A 16,553-nucleotide genomic window follows, 5' to 3' on the forward strand; every position below is an offset into this window, starting at 1 on the left:
ATATTTATATTCCTTTACGATATATCTTTTGTATTAAAGATTATGTTGTATAGGAGACAAATATGCCTTCTTATCTTCTTGATTTTCATTTGACAAATAAACGAAATGTGAAATGAAAAAAATGTACAATTTGCGTTATAAGAGTATCTATCGAGTTTCTTGTCAGGTTCTTCTCCATATAATCAACATTTAGAACCTGATAGTTTATGGAGAAAATTGAAATCGACAACACTAAGTATAAATACATTTAAATACATATTTAAATGTACATTATACGAATGTGTGTATCGAGGCCTATTTGAAATTTAACATAAATGCTTGTTACAATTTTTTTCTATTTTTTTATCGTTTATTGGCGAAGCATTTAACCTCTGTCTCCCCTGATGTTAAGCGATGATGTAGTCTACGATGCTACATGTTTGCCTAGAAGATACCTATTCACTCTTGACTTGAAGGCTCCTAAGTTATAGCTAGCTAGAAACGACGCTGGTAAGTTATTCCATACCTTGACTGTTCGCACTATAAATGTCAAAATGCTTAGTGTGGGTGAAGAGATTTCTACCGTGTATGGATGTCGTGAATCCATGCTGTCCAATGGAAGAACAGAGATGGAGGGAATTAATTTATGTAACTCCACTTTTCGCGCATGGTCCAATTTCATAAGCTTAGCGTTTACCAAAGCATCGTTACCGATGAACCTCTTGGGTCGTCTCTGAGTCCAAATATGGTGAAGCATCGTGGACACCATCTTCACTTAATTTCACGCGAGACAGAGGTAAAATGTTTTGCTTAGAGATGATAAAAAAATCACAGACTAGGATTGTTGATTAAAAATGTGTGCTATGCAAAAAGATGACGTATTATATTATGGACTGAATACCAAACATGTTGTATTGCTAAAAGAATCATTTAATGTAAAAAAATGTTTTCACAACTATAATACGTCGCTGTCGCAACGCTGTCCCAACATGAGACCAAAGCCTTACAGGGATCAGGTATCGTTGTTCGTTAATTTCTGTGTTAAATTTAGCCAAAAAAGCGGTAAATAATTATGAGGTATAATAGGAAAAGATTAAAATATCAAATGGATGTTTGGCGACGTCACGTAAACATCTCTATGGTAGAAGGCTCCACGGGTACCACTGAACCCTGGACATTTTTAAGTTAAGCTAAACAACGCAGTTGTTCGCACCTGAATATCACATTGTAACTATTGTTTCACCGCATTCAGTTAGTGTTAATTTGTAAATAGAAGAGAATATAAACATTTCAAAATGTCGAACAAAAATGTCGGAAAATAAAAAGTAATCAACATATCTTCGGCTTCCGCTCGACATACACGAACTATATATAAAAAGGTTGATAAACTCTGATCTAAACGTTGCCAAGCACAAGTATATACGATGTTCTTTACAGCAAACAAAGTTCACTTTTTGAATATTAATAGTAAAATTTTGCGTCTTTTCCAGATAAACCGGTGTTAATAAAAAATACTTATTATTAATATTAAATGAATTATTCCTTAATATAGTAAATGAACCTTTTAATTCCACGTCTGTAAAATAAAATAAAAGAATAATTGTAACTTTGTACAGTGCCATCTGACGTTGATAGATTAAAATGTAAAAAAAGAAAAGCAGCGCCTTTTATTTTGTTCCATCGCTCATAGATGGCGCTATAATAAATTCTAACTCTTTTCCTATGTTTTAGTTAACATTTTAATCTGTATACTTGTCAATTATTTGTGTAAAAAGCTATTTGATAAGATTATTGGTAAGAAAATACAACAGTTGGATACAAAACTGAATTTGACTAAAATGAAAATTTTAGTTACATACGCAATTATTATGAGATATAAAATTAATATCGCCTAGTCGATAAATACGTCTAAACCAGCATTAAAAAAAAAAGAATGAAATGGTCAAAAGCCGAACTATTGGGTATTCAGAAGATTTAAGCTTCGTAGTTTTTTTCTGGACATTAATGACTACTAAAATAGCATTTTCATATTTCGCGGGTTCGAATTGGCACGGCATACAAGGCACCTTTCCTAAGACCTGCCTTTTTTAAGATATTGAAGCTACACACTACATTCTACTAATTCACTGGCCGCTGAGTTCTAAGGTCGCTTGACCTCTAGACCTCGGTTTGGGCTGTTATTCGGCGCCTGATTGGGCGGAACCTTGACTTTAGTTGCTATTACCTCTCTTATAATTCTATTAGCGTTTAGAGAAGAAGTGGCCAGACAAACTCCTGCAACGCTTCTAGTACGATCAGGGTAAAAAGCCGTATCGCTACAACTATAACTGAACAATCATTTCACTATCTCACTCTCATATAGGTTTTTAGGTCTTTGAGCTCTAGAATAAGTACTTCAGATCACCAGCGCTGTCAATTGACCCTGATCAACTCAACTATCGTTAGTTCCTTGAAATTTTTTTTTATCTTTTGTTCAATTTAAATCCTAATTTTTTTTCGTGATTGTTGATTTAAATAAAGTAATATTATTATTATGTTTCTTATTGAACTATAACTCACCGGGTTTGTGGGATGCCATACTTGATGCCCACGCCGACTCTCGGTAGCGCCTTGATCACTTTCTTTACCGTCGCCTGGTCCGGGAACGCGAAGAAGATAGAAGCTGTAAATGAGGTTACACTAGTATCAAATATAAAGACACAAAAGATATTTTCCTATTTTAGTTCATTTTTGTATTTAAATATGTTTACCGACTGCCTTTGAGAAGATTTACAATGAATTTCATTTACGTTCACTCTCCTGCCGTTTCAATCTCCTTTCGTTTCTGAATGTGAATATCTAGCGTATGTACATTAGTTATACCAGTGCAGTCTGATCGTCGTATTCACTCGACGATTAAATTTATATATGAAACTACTTAAATAAAAATAATCATGAGTCATCTGACAGAAAGAAGAAAACTTCGAATGAGTACTGCTCCCATTAATACCCGCAATGAAAGGAGTAATTGTGTAACTAAATCACACAGAAGTACCATAAAAATCCCAGTGGTATACGAGAAGGGGAAGTACTATTAGATGGTCAAATTTAAACTATAGCTCGAGTCTTAAAACCGACGAAGCAACGAATGTAACAGAAACTTGATGTGAACTCAATATGTGAACCTGCATCGAAGATCGCTACTATGACCAGTCATGCGCAGCCCGCATTTAGCGATTTCCAGCGACCGTCACTATGTCCACCTAGTGGGACTCTACCCATGGTGCCTTAACTATTATCTCACTAAAAATACCTTCACAGAAGGACTATTAAATTGGTCTCACAAACTTTTTGTTTCTTTTTTCAAAAACTTTCAATACTAAAGCTGCATGCCAATCTAAAGCGTATTCTATGTATATAAAAATAAATGTATATCTGTCTGTACTTGATAGATTAAAAAAACAATATATTCAATTGCTGTAAAAATTTGGTAAATTATTAAATATATCCCCTGGGAAGGTTAATGTAACTGTAACGTTTTTTATTAGTATCGGGATACAATGTAATATAATACACACTATGTGCGATTTTCAATAGATAGAGCCCAGTGTAAGGCATTTGTCTCCCTGCTCGTGGTCGCCTCTTGAGAACCTTTCGGCCCCAACGGCCATCGGTTGACAAGCAAAGTGATCTGCCCATTGTCACTTCAGATGAGCAATTCTTCGAGCTACTTCATTGATCCTGGTGCTTTGGAGAATCTTTTTATTATTTATTCGATATTGTAGCGAAACGCCGAGCATAGCCCTCTCCATTGCTCTCTGGGTAACCTTGAGCTGGTTTAAAGTGTATATATACCAAAATATCTATATACTTTCTCCATGTGTTATTGTCTTTACGTTTAGTTTTGCCAAAAAGGACCATACTTTGTTTCATCTACTTTACATAAACATCTCGTGCCACAATCATTGATATACAATCTAGTTTTAAGATTTAGAGTAATGTGTGTGTAGAACTCACTTCTGCTGGCGAGGAACATCTCGATGGCGACGCTCTGCAGCAGGTAGCGCCGTGAGAATATCGCACGGATCTCGCTGAAGTACCATTTTCCGTGCAGGTGTTCGCAGTACTTCAACACCTGCAAATAAAGACGATTAAACTTTAGCCGTTAAATATACTAATGCATGATATCAGAGGTATGTAGTATTACAGAACTTCGTAATTTTGATGGTTTGAAAGGAGCATAGAAACAGTTATATACAGGATGACTGGTTATACTCATTTGGCGTTAATTAATATATAATCTTTTCAAATATCAAAGGTGTCAGAAAAATAATGATAATATTGTAAGAAAAACCTTTTTCTAAACTCTGATTGCTACTTTTTAAAAACAATTATTCCTTCGTGTAGATTTTCTACTTTTAGAAATTATAATCCAGTCGTATTTCAGCGGAAAAAATAAATCAGTGTAACCATATTTCAGAGTTATCATTTTACACAGGATGATTGAAAGTTAATGTAAAAGCTTTACAGCCTTTGCTGACAAATATACACGTTCAATCTTTTAAGCCTGTATCTGTAACCTATCATCCTGTATATATCTTCTCAGTGGAAGCTGGTAAATGTTTAATATTTCAATTTATTAACAAACAATCATAATGTATATTGAATTTCAGACGTTTTAGATCTTTGTCAGAAAAAGTAGAAACCTATACGGTATATATATTATCTCTTAATCAGAATTATTTGATATCGTCGGAACCATCGAATTGAACCTGAGACATCGAGCAAGACTTAACTACTGTGCCGACAGTAAAACATTGCAATAATGTGACACGGCGCGAGCGCATCGTAAAGCCGATACGGAGTCGTAAAGGCTTCGTTAAGAGCTTACATGTTTATGTGCTTAATAAAACAATCGGTTTGATTTAGGCTCGTTCGACACAATAGTGTTGTCCCACGAACCACTATTTTGAACACCAACACCACTATTACTAAAATAGTCATACATCCTCAACATACAGCTTAAGCTAACGGAAGCTCTACTTCTGTCAGTGTTGTTATCGATATATATAATTCAGAAATAAACAACTCTGATGATTTTATCTATTTTGGAAAGGCCGTAACTCAAAAAGAACCTATACTTAAAGAAATAGATAAAAGAATCAATGAAAAAAGAACATCGTATAAGCGCGAAGAGTAAATTATTTAACATCTGTATATTTTCTATTCTTACGTACGGCTGCTAATCATGGGCTCTTACACGGGGAATGACAAGCAAGCTTGAAGTCTGACAATGAGCAATGGAAGAAGAGATGAAAGATGTGATGGCTGCAAGAAGAACGATGAAAAATTTTCAGAGGAAAAACCCATACCAAAGAGATTACATTAAAAATAAGGGGACTGAAATATAGGGATAGGAAACTGATTAATGGAACAAAATAGTTACGTGACGGTGGAGGGTAATAAGAAGAGAGGCAGACCGGAAAAAATGGTGGGATATAATCAAGCAAGTGACGGAAGTGACATAGGACGGAATGGCGCGAAACAGCATGGAAAGGAAGCAGTTGAAGAAGGCATTTACCGACTGGCAAATATATCTAAAAAAATATAAACTAGAAATTATAAATAACTATTGATTTCAATGCAATTTATTAAGCACATAAAATATTGCTTTTCAAATATCTGAGTAATATGCTTTATTATAATTAAATAAATTGTTTTCAAACATCGTTGTTGTGATAGTAAATACGTTGTAAACTTCTGTTTTGATTTCTAAGAATATATACATAAGAAACATAACCATGTACTAGAGATGGGCACTATAATTGAAAATGTTTGTTATACCTTTCTCTCGGTTCCATAAATACTCTTTTGTATACAACTGTGTACATACAATAAACATGCGTGAAGTACGTTAGATTTACTACGTAGTTAATTTAAAAGGTACATCAAAATAAAACTAATAAAAATCTTTAAATTTTTACAAGGTTGACAATTAATTGCTTCAACTACTGTATTGAGAAATTCTGTATCGAATTTGTGGTCGCTTACGATGGGCCTCAAAGGAGGGGCAAGGTCACCCAGAGAACAATCGAGACCGAATAAGAAATGAGAAGATCGGCAGAAGAACAAGATCACCGATTATTATCATCAAAGTGAGCTTCGACTTCCACAAGTTCACGACAAAATACGCAAACGTACGTTCAAACGGTAGACCGACATTGCCATACAATAGTTCTTAGACTGTGGTCGCTTGAACTAAATCTCCGGCTCCCGCGAACACATAACATTGAAGTAATTATTTATTTCAGGGGTGTCAAACTCAAAAGCTATGGTAGGCCACTTAAAAAATGCATAACTTTTAGGCCGCATAAAATAATGTTCATAAAAATAAAAACTTTCATTTTGACTTTGTAATAAACATAAATTAAATTGTTGTCAACGTCTTGATATTGACATCTGTTCTCTGATACTATCTTTTATGTTTCAAACGAAATTTTACTGAGATTACTTTAAGGATATTTTGACAAGTCCACAAATTTTTTTATCACTTCCTGCATGTGAGCCGCGAGTTTGTCACCCCTGATTTATTTCTGCGAAGTTAAGAAAAACCTTTCAATTTACCAAAAGTCAAAGGTTATTTAAATCGGAAGTTCTTACATACCAAGCCACTTCAACTATAGTAAACGGTACAGCCAGTGCAGATAATGTGAGAGGCACAGGTCGGGCTACTTTGTATGGAGTCGGCTTCCTTACGCACATAATATCCAAATGTAACATTATTTTTAGATGACATATGTAACCAATATTTTCCTAATTATGGTGGTTCGAATATAGTTGGGGTAAGTGTGGAGGCAGTTGGTGTTTTCCCAAGCGGCGATCCCACGTCGAGATCCCAAGCGGGTGGCCGATCCGAAATTGATTAGCGTGTGCTTTGATTTGTATGTTTGTTTGCGATAGAGCACGTATTGTTGGGATCGAATTATTTGAATTAAAAAATTTGTCATATCGTTACAGGCCGTACTTAACTTATGCGAGTTAAGCTATTACTTTACGTAAATCACATTCACTTATGTTGTAGTAGATTTATTTTTATGAGAGCCTCTCGTGTGTGAGGCAGGGACGTTAAAATTTTCAGTTTCATTTTGATTCGACATTTTCTTTAACCTTTAATGTTATCTTCTATTCATTACTTTAACGCTTCATAAGATCTGTCATTCTTAGCTTGCAGATCTTCTTGCATCTCCTTCTTCCATCTACATTCCTAAATAACAGTTTTTTACATTAATTATTTTAGATTATTTTTTATAACCGACTCTAAGAACACTATTATTTATAATACGAGTAGATCCGCGTTATACTTTGTTTATAACGCCATCTATGATAATATTTTGTCACTAATATTCAAAATTTAATTTAGTTTACTTTTTACATTGACAATGACAGCGTAATGTTTATTTGTACTGGACACAGCGAATTCTAACTAGTATAGGCTCGTTTTAGATACAACTCTCTGTAGGATTCCTGGTATCCTGGTACTACAAGCGTAACCTTGGCTATTGATTATATGATTAATTTTTTGCACTATATCCACTCATCACAATTTTTTCAGCCATAGGATGTCCACAACTGGACTTAGGCGTTCTCCATAGATTTACAATCCGACAGGCGCCTACTGCAAGGCATATTCTTTCCACAAAAATCACCACAAAGACTTCCTTTGGTCGGTAAATCTAGATAGGCACAAGCCGTCTCTTTTTTTTGGAATTTATAAATATCATTACTACAGATTTAAATGAAAAAACTTTATAATTAATAACATAAATAAAACTAGTGCAACTGTAATACCAGTTAGCAAAAGGGTGAAAAGTAATTATCTGTAGAATGAAAAAGATCAATCGGATTGAATGGGAAACCTTCATCACACGTAAGCATAGGACAGTCCCCCGGCGTCGGAGGGCATGTCCCGTCCAATTGAGGAGTAATTTGTCAACGACCCTCCGCTGAAGGGTCCACAATCGGGACCTCCGCGCGTCTCCTATTTGTTTTTAATTGTATGATTATTTTATTATCCCTTGTAACATGAAACTGAGTAGCGAAATTTTATCACATCACGTCTAAACCCACATAGGATAAACACCCGTTGCTTCAAACATTTTTCTCACAATAACAACGTATTTCGTCGGATATTATTATTGCGTACATGAAATATAATGCAATTGTTTTCTAGTTACTCCGTTCTTTTTCTAATATCACGAAATATATTCAATTAAAAAGCCAAAATAAATCACGATAGTATGTTTAATCTTACTTTATATACAGACTGATTGGTGACAAGTGTAAAAGCTTCAAAGAGATGAGTGTATAGTTCTTCTTCCTCCTCTTATATACCGAAAGACGCTCAATGCAAGGCATAGGCTATCCCCAGAGACCCCCCTTCTATATCCTTTCTTAGGGGTTGGTAGCCCGCTCCCTACCGCGCGTACAGTGTGGGCAAATCGAGGTTGGATCCGAATCCATCCTTGACTCACCTGTGATCCACGCTGCCGTCCCAAGCCACATACACAACATCAACACTACACAGCTCTACTCGTGTAGAGCGGCTTACAACGTGCGAACGTCATCGTACAACTGGAATGCGTCTATCCAGCTTCTGTTTTATTTTTAAGTTCACGAACCCTTCCGCTCCGTGAACTCAGCTCCGATGAAGCTGTAAAAGCTTTAAGGGTAACAGCATTAACTTCAACCGAAACCAAGCAAGCAAGCACAGAGATCACCATAATAAGCCCGCCCGCCCAGTCCAGCGACTTTTCGAAACCTTAACTAACTTAACTATCGTTGGTTCACCTAGAGGGTGTTTTGCCCATACGGCGACCGGTTCATCATACACGCTACTATAGAACCTTTCGCCCCAACGGCATCGATGTACGAGCGATGTGCCCCACTGCCCCTTAAGACAAGTTATTCTTCAAGATGCGTTGACAAAGTACAGCTCATATGCCGTCAATTATTGTATGGTGCATATCCACAAATTCTGATTTAAACTTCGATGGTTTGACAATAAATAACATGGTGATGATAGTATTAGAAAGTTAACTATGTAATTAAATTAATTATTGTTTATTATCTATCCCTGCATATTTAGTATTGATGGAAGTCATACATGATCGGATGTAGGTGTAAAATTTTCATTTATCACTTTAATCATCCTGTATATTACTTAATGTTATAAAAATAATCAAAAAGGATGGTGAGGGTAACCATAAGCGGTGAAAGAGGCACGACGGCACACCGAATAAATCAGCGTGATGATGCAAACAATGGCGCACCGTCACGTGCCCGTTCACACGAGCGTGCCGTGACTGGTGGCCATTAATGTGAAGCGGCGCTAATGCCACAACGGCGTGGTCTATCTCGATCGGCGAGCATCGGAAGCTGTGCGTGCTCCGGGGAGATAGTCGAGCACTAATGCCCACGAAATGTGGGAACGAACGAACGTGTGACGCCTAATTGATTGTGCATTAGCGAGAAAGATTTAAAAAAAAATGTTCATATACCAGCTGACGTAACAGAATAGACATTCAATGAGATAATTACACCGAATCCAGCCAGCAAATACGCAGACACTAAATAAAGTATTACTTTAAATGGAATAATAAAATGTTAGTCTTATTCATCCAATCTTTAATCACTCTATTTATAGTGATTACACTAAAATATATTTAATTAATATTTTTTTCGTTTAGAATGCGACTGATGATTTCTATCAGTAAAGTCGGTAGGAACATATGATAGTTAATTTGAAATTTTAATTTTGAAGACGATATTTTTTTTAATTTAAGGTATGTTTTTTTGTTATTTGTTATATATTATTTCTGAAATTATCGATTGCAGATTTAACAGGCGGGGCAGGTGCAGGTCACAAGAAACGTAAGAAGAGGTCGGATGCGAGCGTGGGACATATGGAAGCGGTCGGGTGCGAACAGTGCGGGAGCAGAGACAGTGGTCATGAGCACGTGCAGGTTGATGTGCACACGGAGATACGCGTGGGTGGACGAGCGAGAGAAATAACCTGGGTGCAAGTGTAGGCAGGGGTGTAAATAGAAGTGAGCATATCGGGTGATGCCGGGCCTTGGGAAACGAAAGTGGTCACAAGACCAAGCGGACGTGGTGCTGACATGAGCACAAGAGTGCGCAGGTGATCTGTTATGGGCACGGGATATAACACTAGTACGAATGTATACACGGATGTACGGTACAGGCATGGGCACAGATATAAATGAAAGAGAGTCTTCACGGGTGCAAGTGAGCATAGATGCGCAGATAACATTTGGGCGGGTGTGTCTATAGGCGCAGCTAGAAGCGAGTGTTCATAAGCGCGAGCGGGAGCGTTCGTCACGGGCGCGGGGCGAGTGCGGAGCCGGTCGCGATCCTTATCGCACCCATAAACAAGCGCGCGCCCGACAAGTGTGCCCATTAGACATTGAGGCAGCGAAAAAACACGATCCGCTACCGTCGGCAAACAAAAAAGCAACCGAAAAATTGATTCGTGCAATTTCGTAGATTTTCGTAAAAAAAAATATGATGTCGGTAAATAGTTGATATGTATAATAATCTAGGTACATAAGAATATTAAATTAAAAATAATAGTAGAGTACTGAAGGTTATAGCTAGAAACAAATATAAACTTGATTAACATTCCTCTATGATTCATAGAATTAACAACTTCTTATTCATCAAATTAATTATTTAATTAAAATAGTGACAGACATAATAAATATAGGAAATAAAAATAAACTCGTAACGTCTAAATTCCGTCATCAAAAAGTTAACAAATCCTTCTTTAGTCTTAGTTTACGTACATATAATAAAATTCCACAAGATATCTTAGACCGTTTCTTAGTTTTAAATCTAAAATTAAAAGTACATTATTAACTAAATTGTATTACAGTATTTAAGAGTTCTTATATCGAAATGATTGTAATTTAATTTGTTGACTCATTTTCACGGTTTTTTATATATGAATAATTGTTAAATTTCTTTTAAAAAGAGTAACTGTTGAGTTTCTGGCCTTCTGTTTTCAACAGATCAGCGTTCCGAGCCAGTGGAAGCATACCAATTATAATGATAAAATAATCGACCATTTAAAAGCGCATGTAAATACCTACTTGAATAAAGATATTTCGAATTTTTATTATTGATATAATTATTAAAAAAAAATAAAATGTATTGTTTTTGCGAACGCTACCCGTGCAAGGTGTCGCGGCGAAGGAAATGTAAATGCGTTGGAAATTGTCACCGCGCGCCTTGCACTGCGCCTATAGATTACCCCGAACCAGAAAGGTGTCGAATTCATTACGGTCAATTAAGCAAGTGTTAGCTTTAGTATAATGCACTCGTTGTATCCGGGACAACAGTCGACCCCAGGGTCTACGTAACGCTAGGTGCCTCCGGGTAAAACGTCGAAAAAAAAATTACATATGTCATCTCGCTTTAAAGTTCATTGATATCATATACAAGTAACGTATGTTTATTAATACAGGCGTCGTGTTTTCAGTTTTAAAGACGCCTATTGCAAAGTATAGGCCTTCCCCAAAGATATCTAATGGATGATATACCATAATCACCACGCTTCGCAGACAGGTTGGCGATCGCAGTGTGATGTTACACAGAGGACGGTTCTGTTCATTCTCTGAAAACTTGTTTGTGAGCAAGCTGTGGCAATTCTATATAATTAACCCAAAGTGTGAACTATATGAGATTGTATCCCTTGAATCAAACCAGCAACCTACTATCTAAAGTCTCACTTCTCTACTGCTGGGCTATTACTGCCCATTATTGTGCTGCATATTATTATTGGTAAATGAAATATATTATACTAATTTATTTAAAAGCATTTTCATTTTAAAACTTCTTCAGTGATCACTTAGATACGTCAAGAGAAGAATGCCCAAAGAGCGCATATCGAAACGAACTACTGAGCCCCCCTATACTGGGCAAATTAAAACAAAGTTAAGTCAGTAGAAGACCACGGTAAATTCTGTTCGATTTTTCTTTTATGATGACTTAAAATAGTATATTAATATAGTTGTTTCAGCTCACAGACGGCACTGTAAGGCATAGATCTCCCTCTAAAATATCTGGGATGTTCCATAATCGTCAATTTTGACAGGCAGGTTTGGCGATCGCAATGTGGTATTATGGTAGGTTGAGGGCGCTGCTGTCGATACTTTGGAAACTTATTTGTAAGCAGTGGCGATCCTATATAACTAATGTATAAAGTGTTAGTTATATAAGATTGTATCCCGGGAATCGAAGTCTTAATACTCTGCCATTGGGCTACATTCACTGTTCTAATTTAAAACATTAATCCAATAGTAAAATCAATTCATTTCATGGTCAAGGATTTCAACATTTCTCTACACAAGAAACACTATCTTACGATACATGTCTTTGTTGATTTAATGTACGATTTCTCCATATTTTGGATAGTTTTCTCATTGTACCTAGAATTATATCTAGAAATGATTATATTTCGTTTAATTTTGTCATTCCAGTCAAAACATTCTTTCTTCTTATTTTTGGATAGATTATATGAGATATAGAGATCCATTCATTCGTTTATACCTTGTAAACCTACAAACAATGACCCTGTATATGTATAATTATGTTCCAATTCTAGATTTTGTATAACAAAAGCCTTTTACTGTTACGGGCGGTCTTAAAATAGAAATAAAACAAGTTTTCTTTAAACAATCAGTTAGTGAAACAAAAACTCAATGTCGCATGATTTTATTAAGCGCTTGCACGTGGGAAGCACTCGGAGCATCGGTCGTGTGGGTGGCCCCGCGTAGGCTGCACTTGTCTCGTGACACTCCATACAAAAGGTTCAGTCGCGTATATTGTGATTTGATCAATAAAGTACTTTCATTATTGTTTACCTTATCAATACTCGATTGTCATCGCGGACTGTATCGGCCATAACATTTGCAAAACATGTTCCGGATAAAGACATCTCGATTCATTTATCGATATTCTCTTCCTCTACACCTACTCGATTGTAAACTGGGAATCGATTCGAACGTACGTGAATCTATTGTCGTATCAAACCTTATTTCGTTTCTTAAGACAAATTTAATCACCACCATCATCATTTCAACCGTACACTATTGGAGAAAAGCCTCACCCAAAGATTTCGAATAAGACCAGGTAGGAACGATCTACATCGGGCGTCTTCCGACAAGATCACCTGTCTCCCTTGTGGGTATTTGTTGCCGGTCTGTGGTCTTCACTCTAAAACCCAAAGGCTCTGGCTTTCTATTTTGTGCGCTATGTAGCTTATCCTCTTCTTTTTCAACTTGCCAATCTGTTGAGCTATGTCCATGGGTTATCACCCCTGATTCGCTCTCGTACAGAAAACCTGTACATAGATCTTTCCATGGCGCTAGGAGTGACAGACTACGTTTCAGTGCCGCAAGTCATCACTGGCAACTTTATCTTTACACTGCACCTGCGGCACTGAGAGACAAAATATTTCGTAGTCAAAATCATATATTAACTCCCTAATGTGTACTAGCAATCACTATACTATTTTGAGAAGCAAGTGAAATACTTTTTTTATAAGATTTATTCAAAAAAATAATGTTTAGGCCTAAAATTACTAGCATTAGTAACATTAGTACAAACAAGACACGCATAAACCTGAAAGTTTGTAACTCAAAATAGAAGAATTAATAGTGCCTTTAACTACGTACGTTGAACATATAAGTACATAAAGTTCGTTCCTACAAATAAAAAAATTATAATAAATCACTCGCCATGCGTAATTACTTCGACATAAAAAATCATTAGCTGCGCATACATTGATAGTTAACTATACTTATTTCATATAAAATCTTTCGATCCGTCAATACACATCAAGCAATGGTTACGTTACACCGGTAAAAAGTAAACTAAGAGATGTATAATTTATATATTATCCAAATGAACGTCGTTAGACCGGGGACAGGATGTGTTCAAGTCCCCGGGGAGTTCCCGGAACGGGACCCGAGCACGAGATCCCACGCCGTAGTTACAAATAAAGTAAAAATACCCTCATTTAAACTATTTATATTTTCAAAGAATCATGACATATATTCATTTAATATATTATCAAGAAGTTTTAGTAGATTACTTGTTACATATCTATGTCGGTGTTACTTCGGTTCGTTTTTTAAAAACAACTTTTTTAATTCGATTAATGCTGTTTGGTTTTTGAGTTTTCTAGCTTTATCAAGGTTTAGCCTAGAACTATTTTGGAGGACAAAGAGACATGAGCCAGGATGACGTTAGTTTATGATTAATATATTACAAAGTATATTTATTACCACTTCCAATGTTAAAGTTATTCAAACATTCATGTTTCAAATTTGCGTTCACATAAAATGATATGAATTGTGCGCACACGCAATTGAAATATTCGACCTATTCCGGGACGTATTCCGGCAATGAATTAGCTTATCCAGGACAAGTGCAAAGACGGTAATGAAAATCGCAGTCACGCGCGCAAGCACAAAAGCAAACAAACAATTAATGCGCGAGCTTAGACCGATTCCAGTGAATGCCGGCGGCCGTCGAAGGGAAGTCCTAATTAAAACGCCATACATCACGGTCGCCCGGGATTCGAACCCGCTACCTCTATTACCGGCTACCGTTACTACTGTCTCTCGACTTTAAGTCGGAATAAAAAATAAATTTCTTCCAAAGTTCAATTATCATATCAAATAACTATGATGTTATTTTACATATAAGCAGGTAAAAGCAATAGACAATTGAAATCTAAAGATGCTTACATGTGACAACTTCTTAAAAGTTGCCTAAATAAGATTCTTTATTTTAAATATAATTCAAATAAAAAATATTCTTATCTAGTCCAGCATTATTTTAAAATAACTTCTATTCATTAAAAAAAACTCTTTTTACTTCGACGAAACGACATCAATTACGCCTTTTTAAAAGGTGTCAAAACCAGGCTTCAGTAACATAGTTCTTTACTGGGCATAGAAGCCAAAGGACTGAACAAAATATTTATTTAAATGTCATGTAACGCATAAAGTGTCAAAATGTGCGTTTGTCGCTATGTAAACGCATCCCTACATTGTAAAGTAAATGAGATTAAACCTTTTTTTTATATTTATTTTCACGAATACTGAATAAAAAATGTTACTGAATATCAGCGTCAGAGCAAGTCTTCCTAACATATCACGCCGATTGCAACTCGCTTGAAAGTCGAACGGCTACAAATGGTAGGGCCTCAAAGTTCCCTATTTCGCAGTTTGTCATCCCGAATGGTTAATAAATTCCCTGTCATCGCGTCTCCGCGCCTCACAGACTATTTCTGGTGTTGTTTTGCTCGTTCTACGTTAAATCTGTCCTTGTGTGTGTGCGTGTATTTTTTTTCTCTATAAAAGACCCGAATAAATCTCCGTCTTTAAAGGTGGATGGCGTAGAAATTGAATAATAAATGTTCGTGGAATGTCGTTTCATTTAAGATCGTTTCGTGTTTAAATTTAGATATAAATAAAAATAACGAAGGTATTCGGATTTTCTTTGGTTTAACATTACACGTACTGCTCGACTGTCAAATTTACGTATGTTATTGAAAATTGTAACATAGAGAATGTTACAATTGACTGATTTAATTTACTTCGATCGAATTGAAGTAGTTTGAGGAGGACAGAGGACCCAGTAGCAACGGACGTGCTACAGCTTAAATGATAATAATCATCCTTTCAATTGCAGAACTTTAAATTCATAAATATAAATAAGAGCAACGGTAGTTCAGTGGTAGATCACTGAGACTTGCAACTGTAGGTTGCGGATTCGATTCCGAGGATACAATGTTACGTAATTCATACTTTATGCATTAATTATAAAGGATTTTTTTTATGGCCCCCGCTCTTGGGGGCCTCTCGTACTCCTATCTTTGGTGGGACAGGGACTTTACGGGCAATTTATTTTTTCACATAGTTATTTATTATTTCCATTCTCTCCTTTCGTTCTTCACATATTCTTTCAATCTATTCTTTCATGCCACATTTCTGCTATCTTTCCCTTTTACTCTGTGGCCTTTCATTCCTCCCTCATTACATGTTACATTTTATCTTTATTTCTTACATTTTATCTTTACATTTTATCTTTATTTCTTTTCGTTTACATTTTTATCACATTTTATATCACATTTTGAGATTATAAAGGATTGCCACTGCTCATTCCAGTTTACAGGGGATGAGGAACAGTTTATTTTACGTACTATGGACGCCCATTGCAAGGCATAATTCTCCCAAAGAAATACCACGATGAACGATGACCAGTCATGCGCTGCCCGCATGCAGCGACTTCTAGCAACTATAAATATGTAGCTGGTCCACAAGTGAGGAGCCTACTCACGCCGCATCTACCAGCTCGTGGTAGCTACTCGAGAACCTTTCGATCCCAATACTGCCACTTCAGACGATCACGAATTCTTCGAGCTACGTCTGTGATCTTGGTTCTTCAGCGGATCTCCTCGTTGCTGATTCGATCTCTCCATTGCTCTTTGGGTGACCTCTTTTACC

General features: G+C 36.3%; 1 protein-coding gene across 1 annotated transcript in view; it reads right to left on the reverse strand.

Moving 5' to 3' along the window:
- Positions 1-16,553, reverse strand: part of rg (rugose) — a 728,321-nt gene that overhangs the window by 113,355 nt on the left and 598,413 nt on the right. Inside the window, exons 39-40 of the mRNA XM_068766997.1 lie at positions 3,976-4,093; positions 2,539-2,641 (exon numbers count right to left, since the gene is read on the reverse strand). Of these exons, the coding sequence (XP_068623098.1) occupies positions 2,539-2,641; positions 3,976-4,093 (221 nt within the window). The remainder of the gene's footprint in view (positions 1-2,538; positions 2,642-3,975; positions 4,094-16,553) is intronic.

This window comes from Battus philenor, unplaced genomic scaffold (assembly GCF_028537555.1).
Source record: "Battus philenor isolate CCGP_79_NKW_IND1 unplaced genomic scaffold, ilBatPhil1.0.hap1 SCAF_22, whole genome shotgun sequence".
NCBI classification, from domain to species: domain Eukaryota; kingdom Metazoa; phylum Arthropoda; class Insecta; order Lepidoptera; family Papilionidae; genus Battus; species Battus philenor.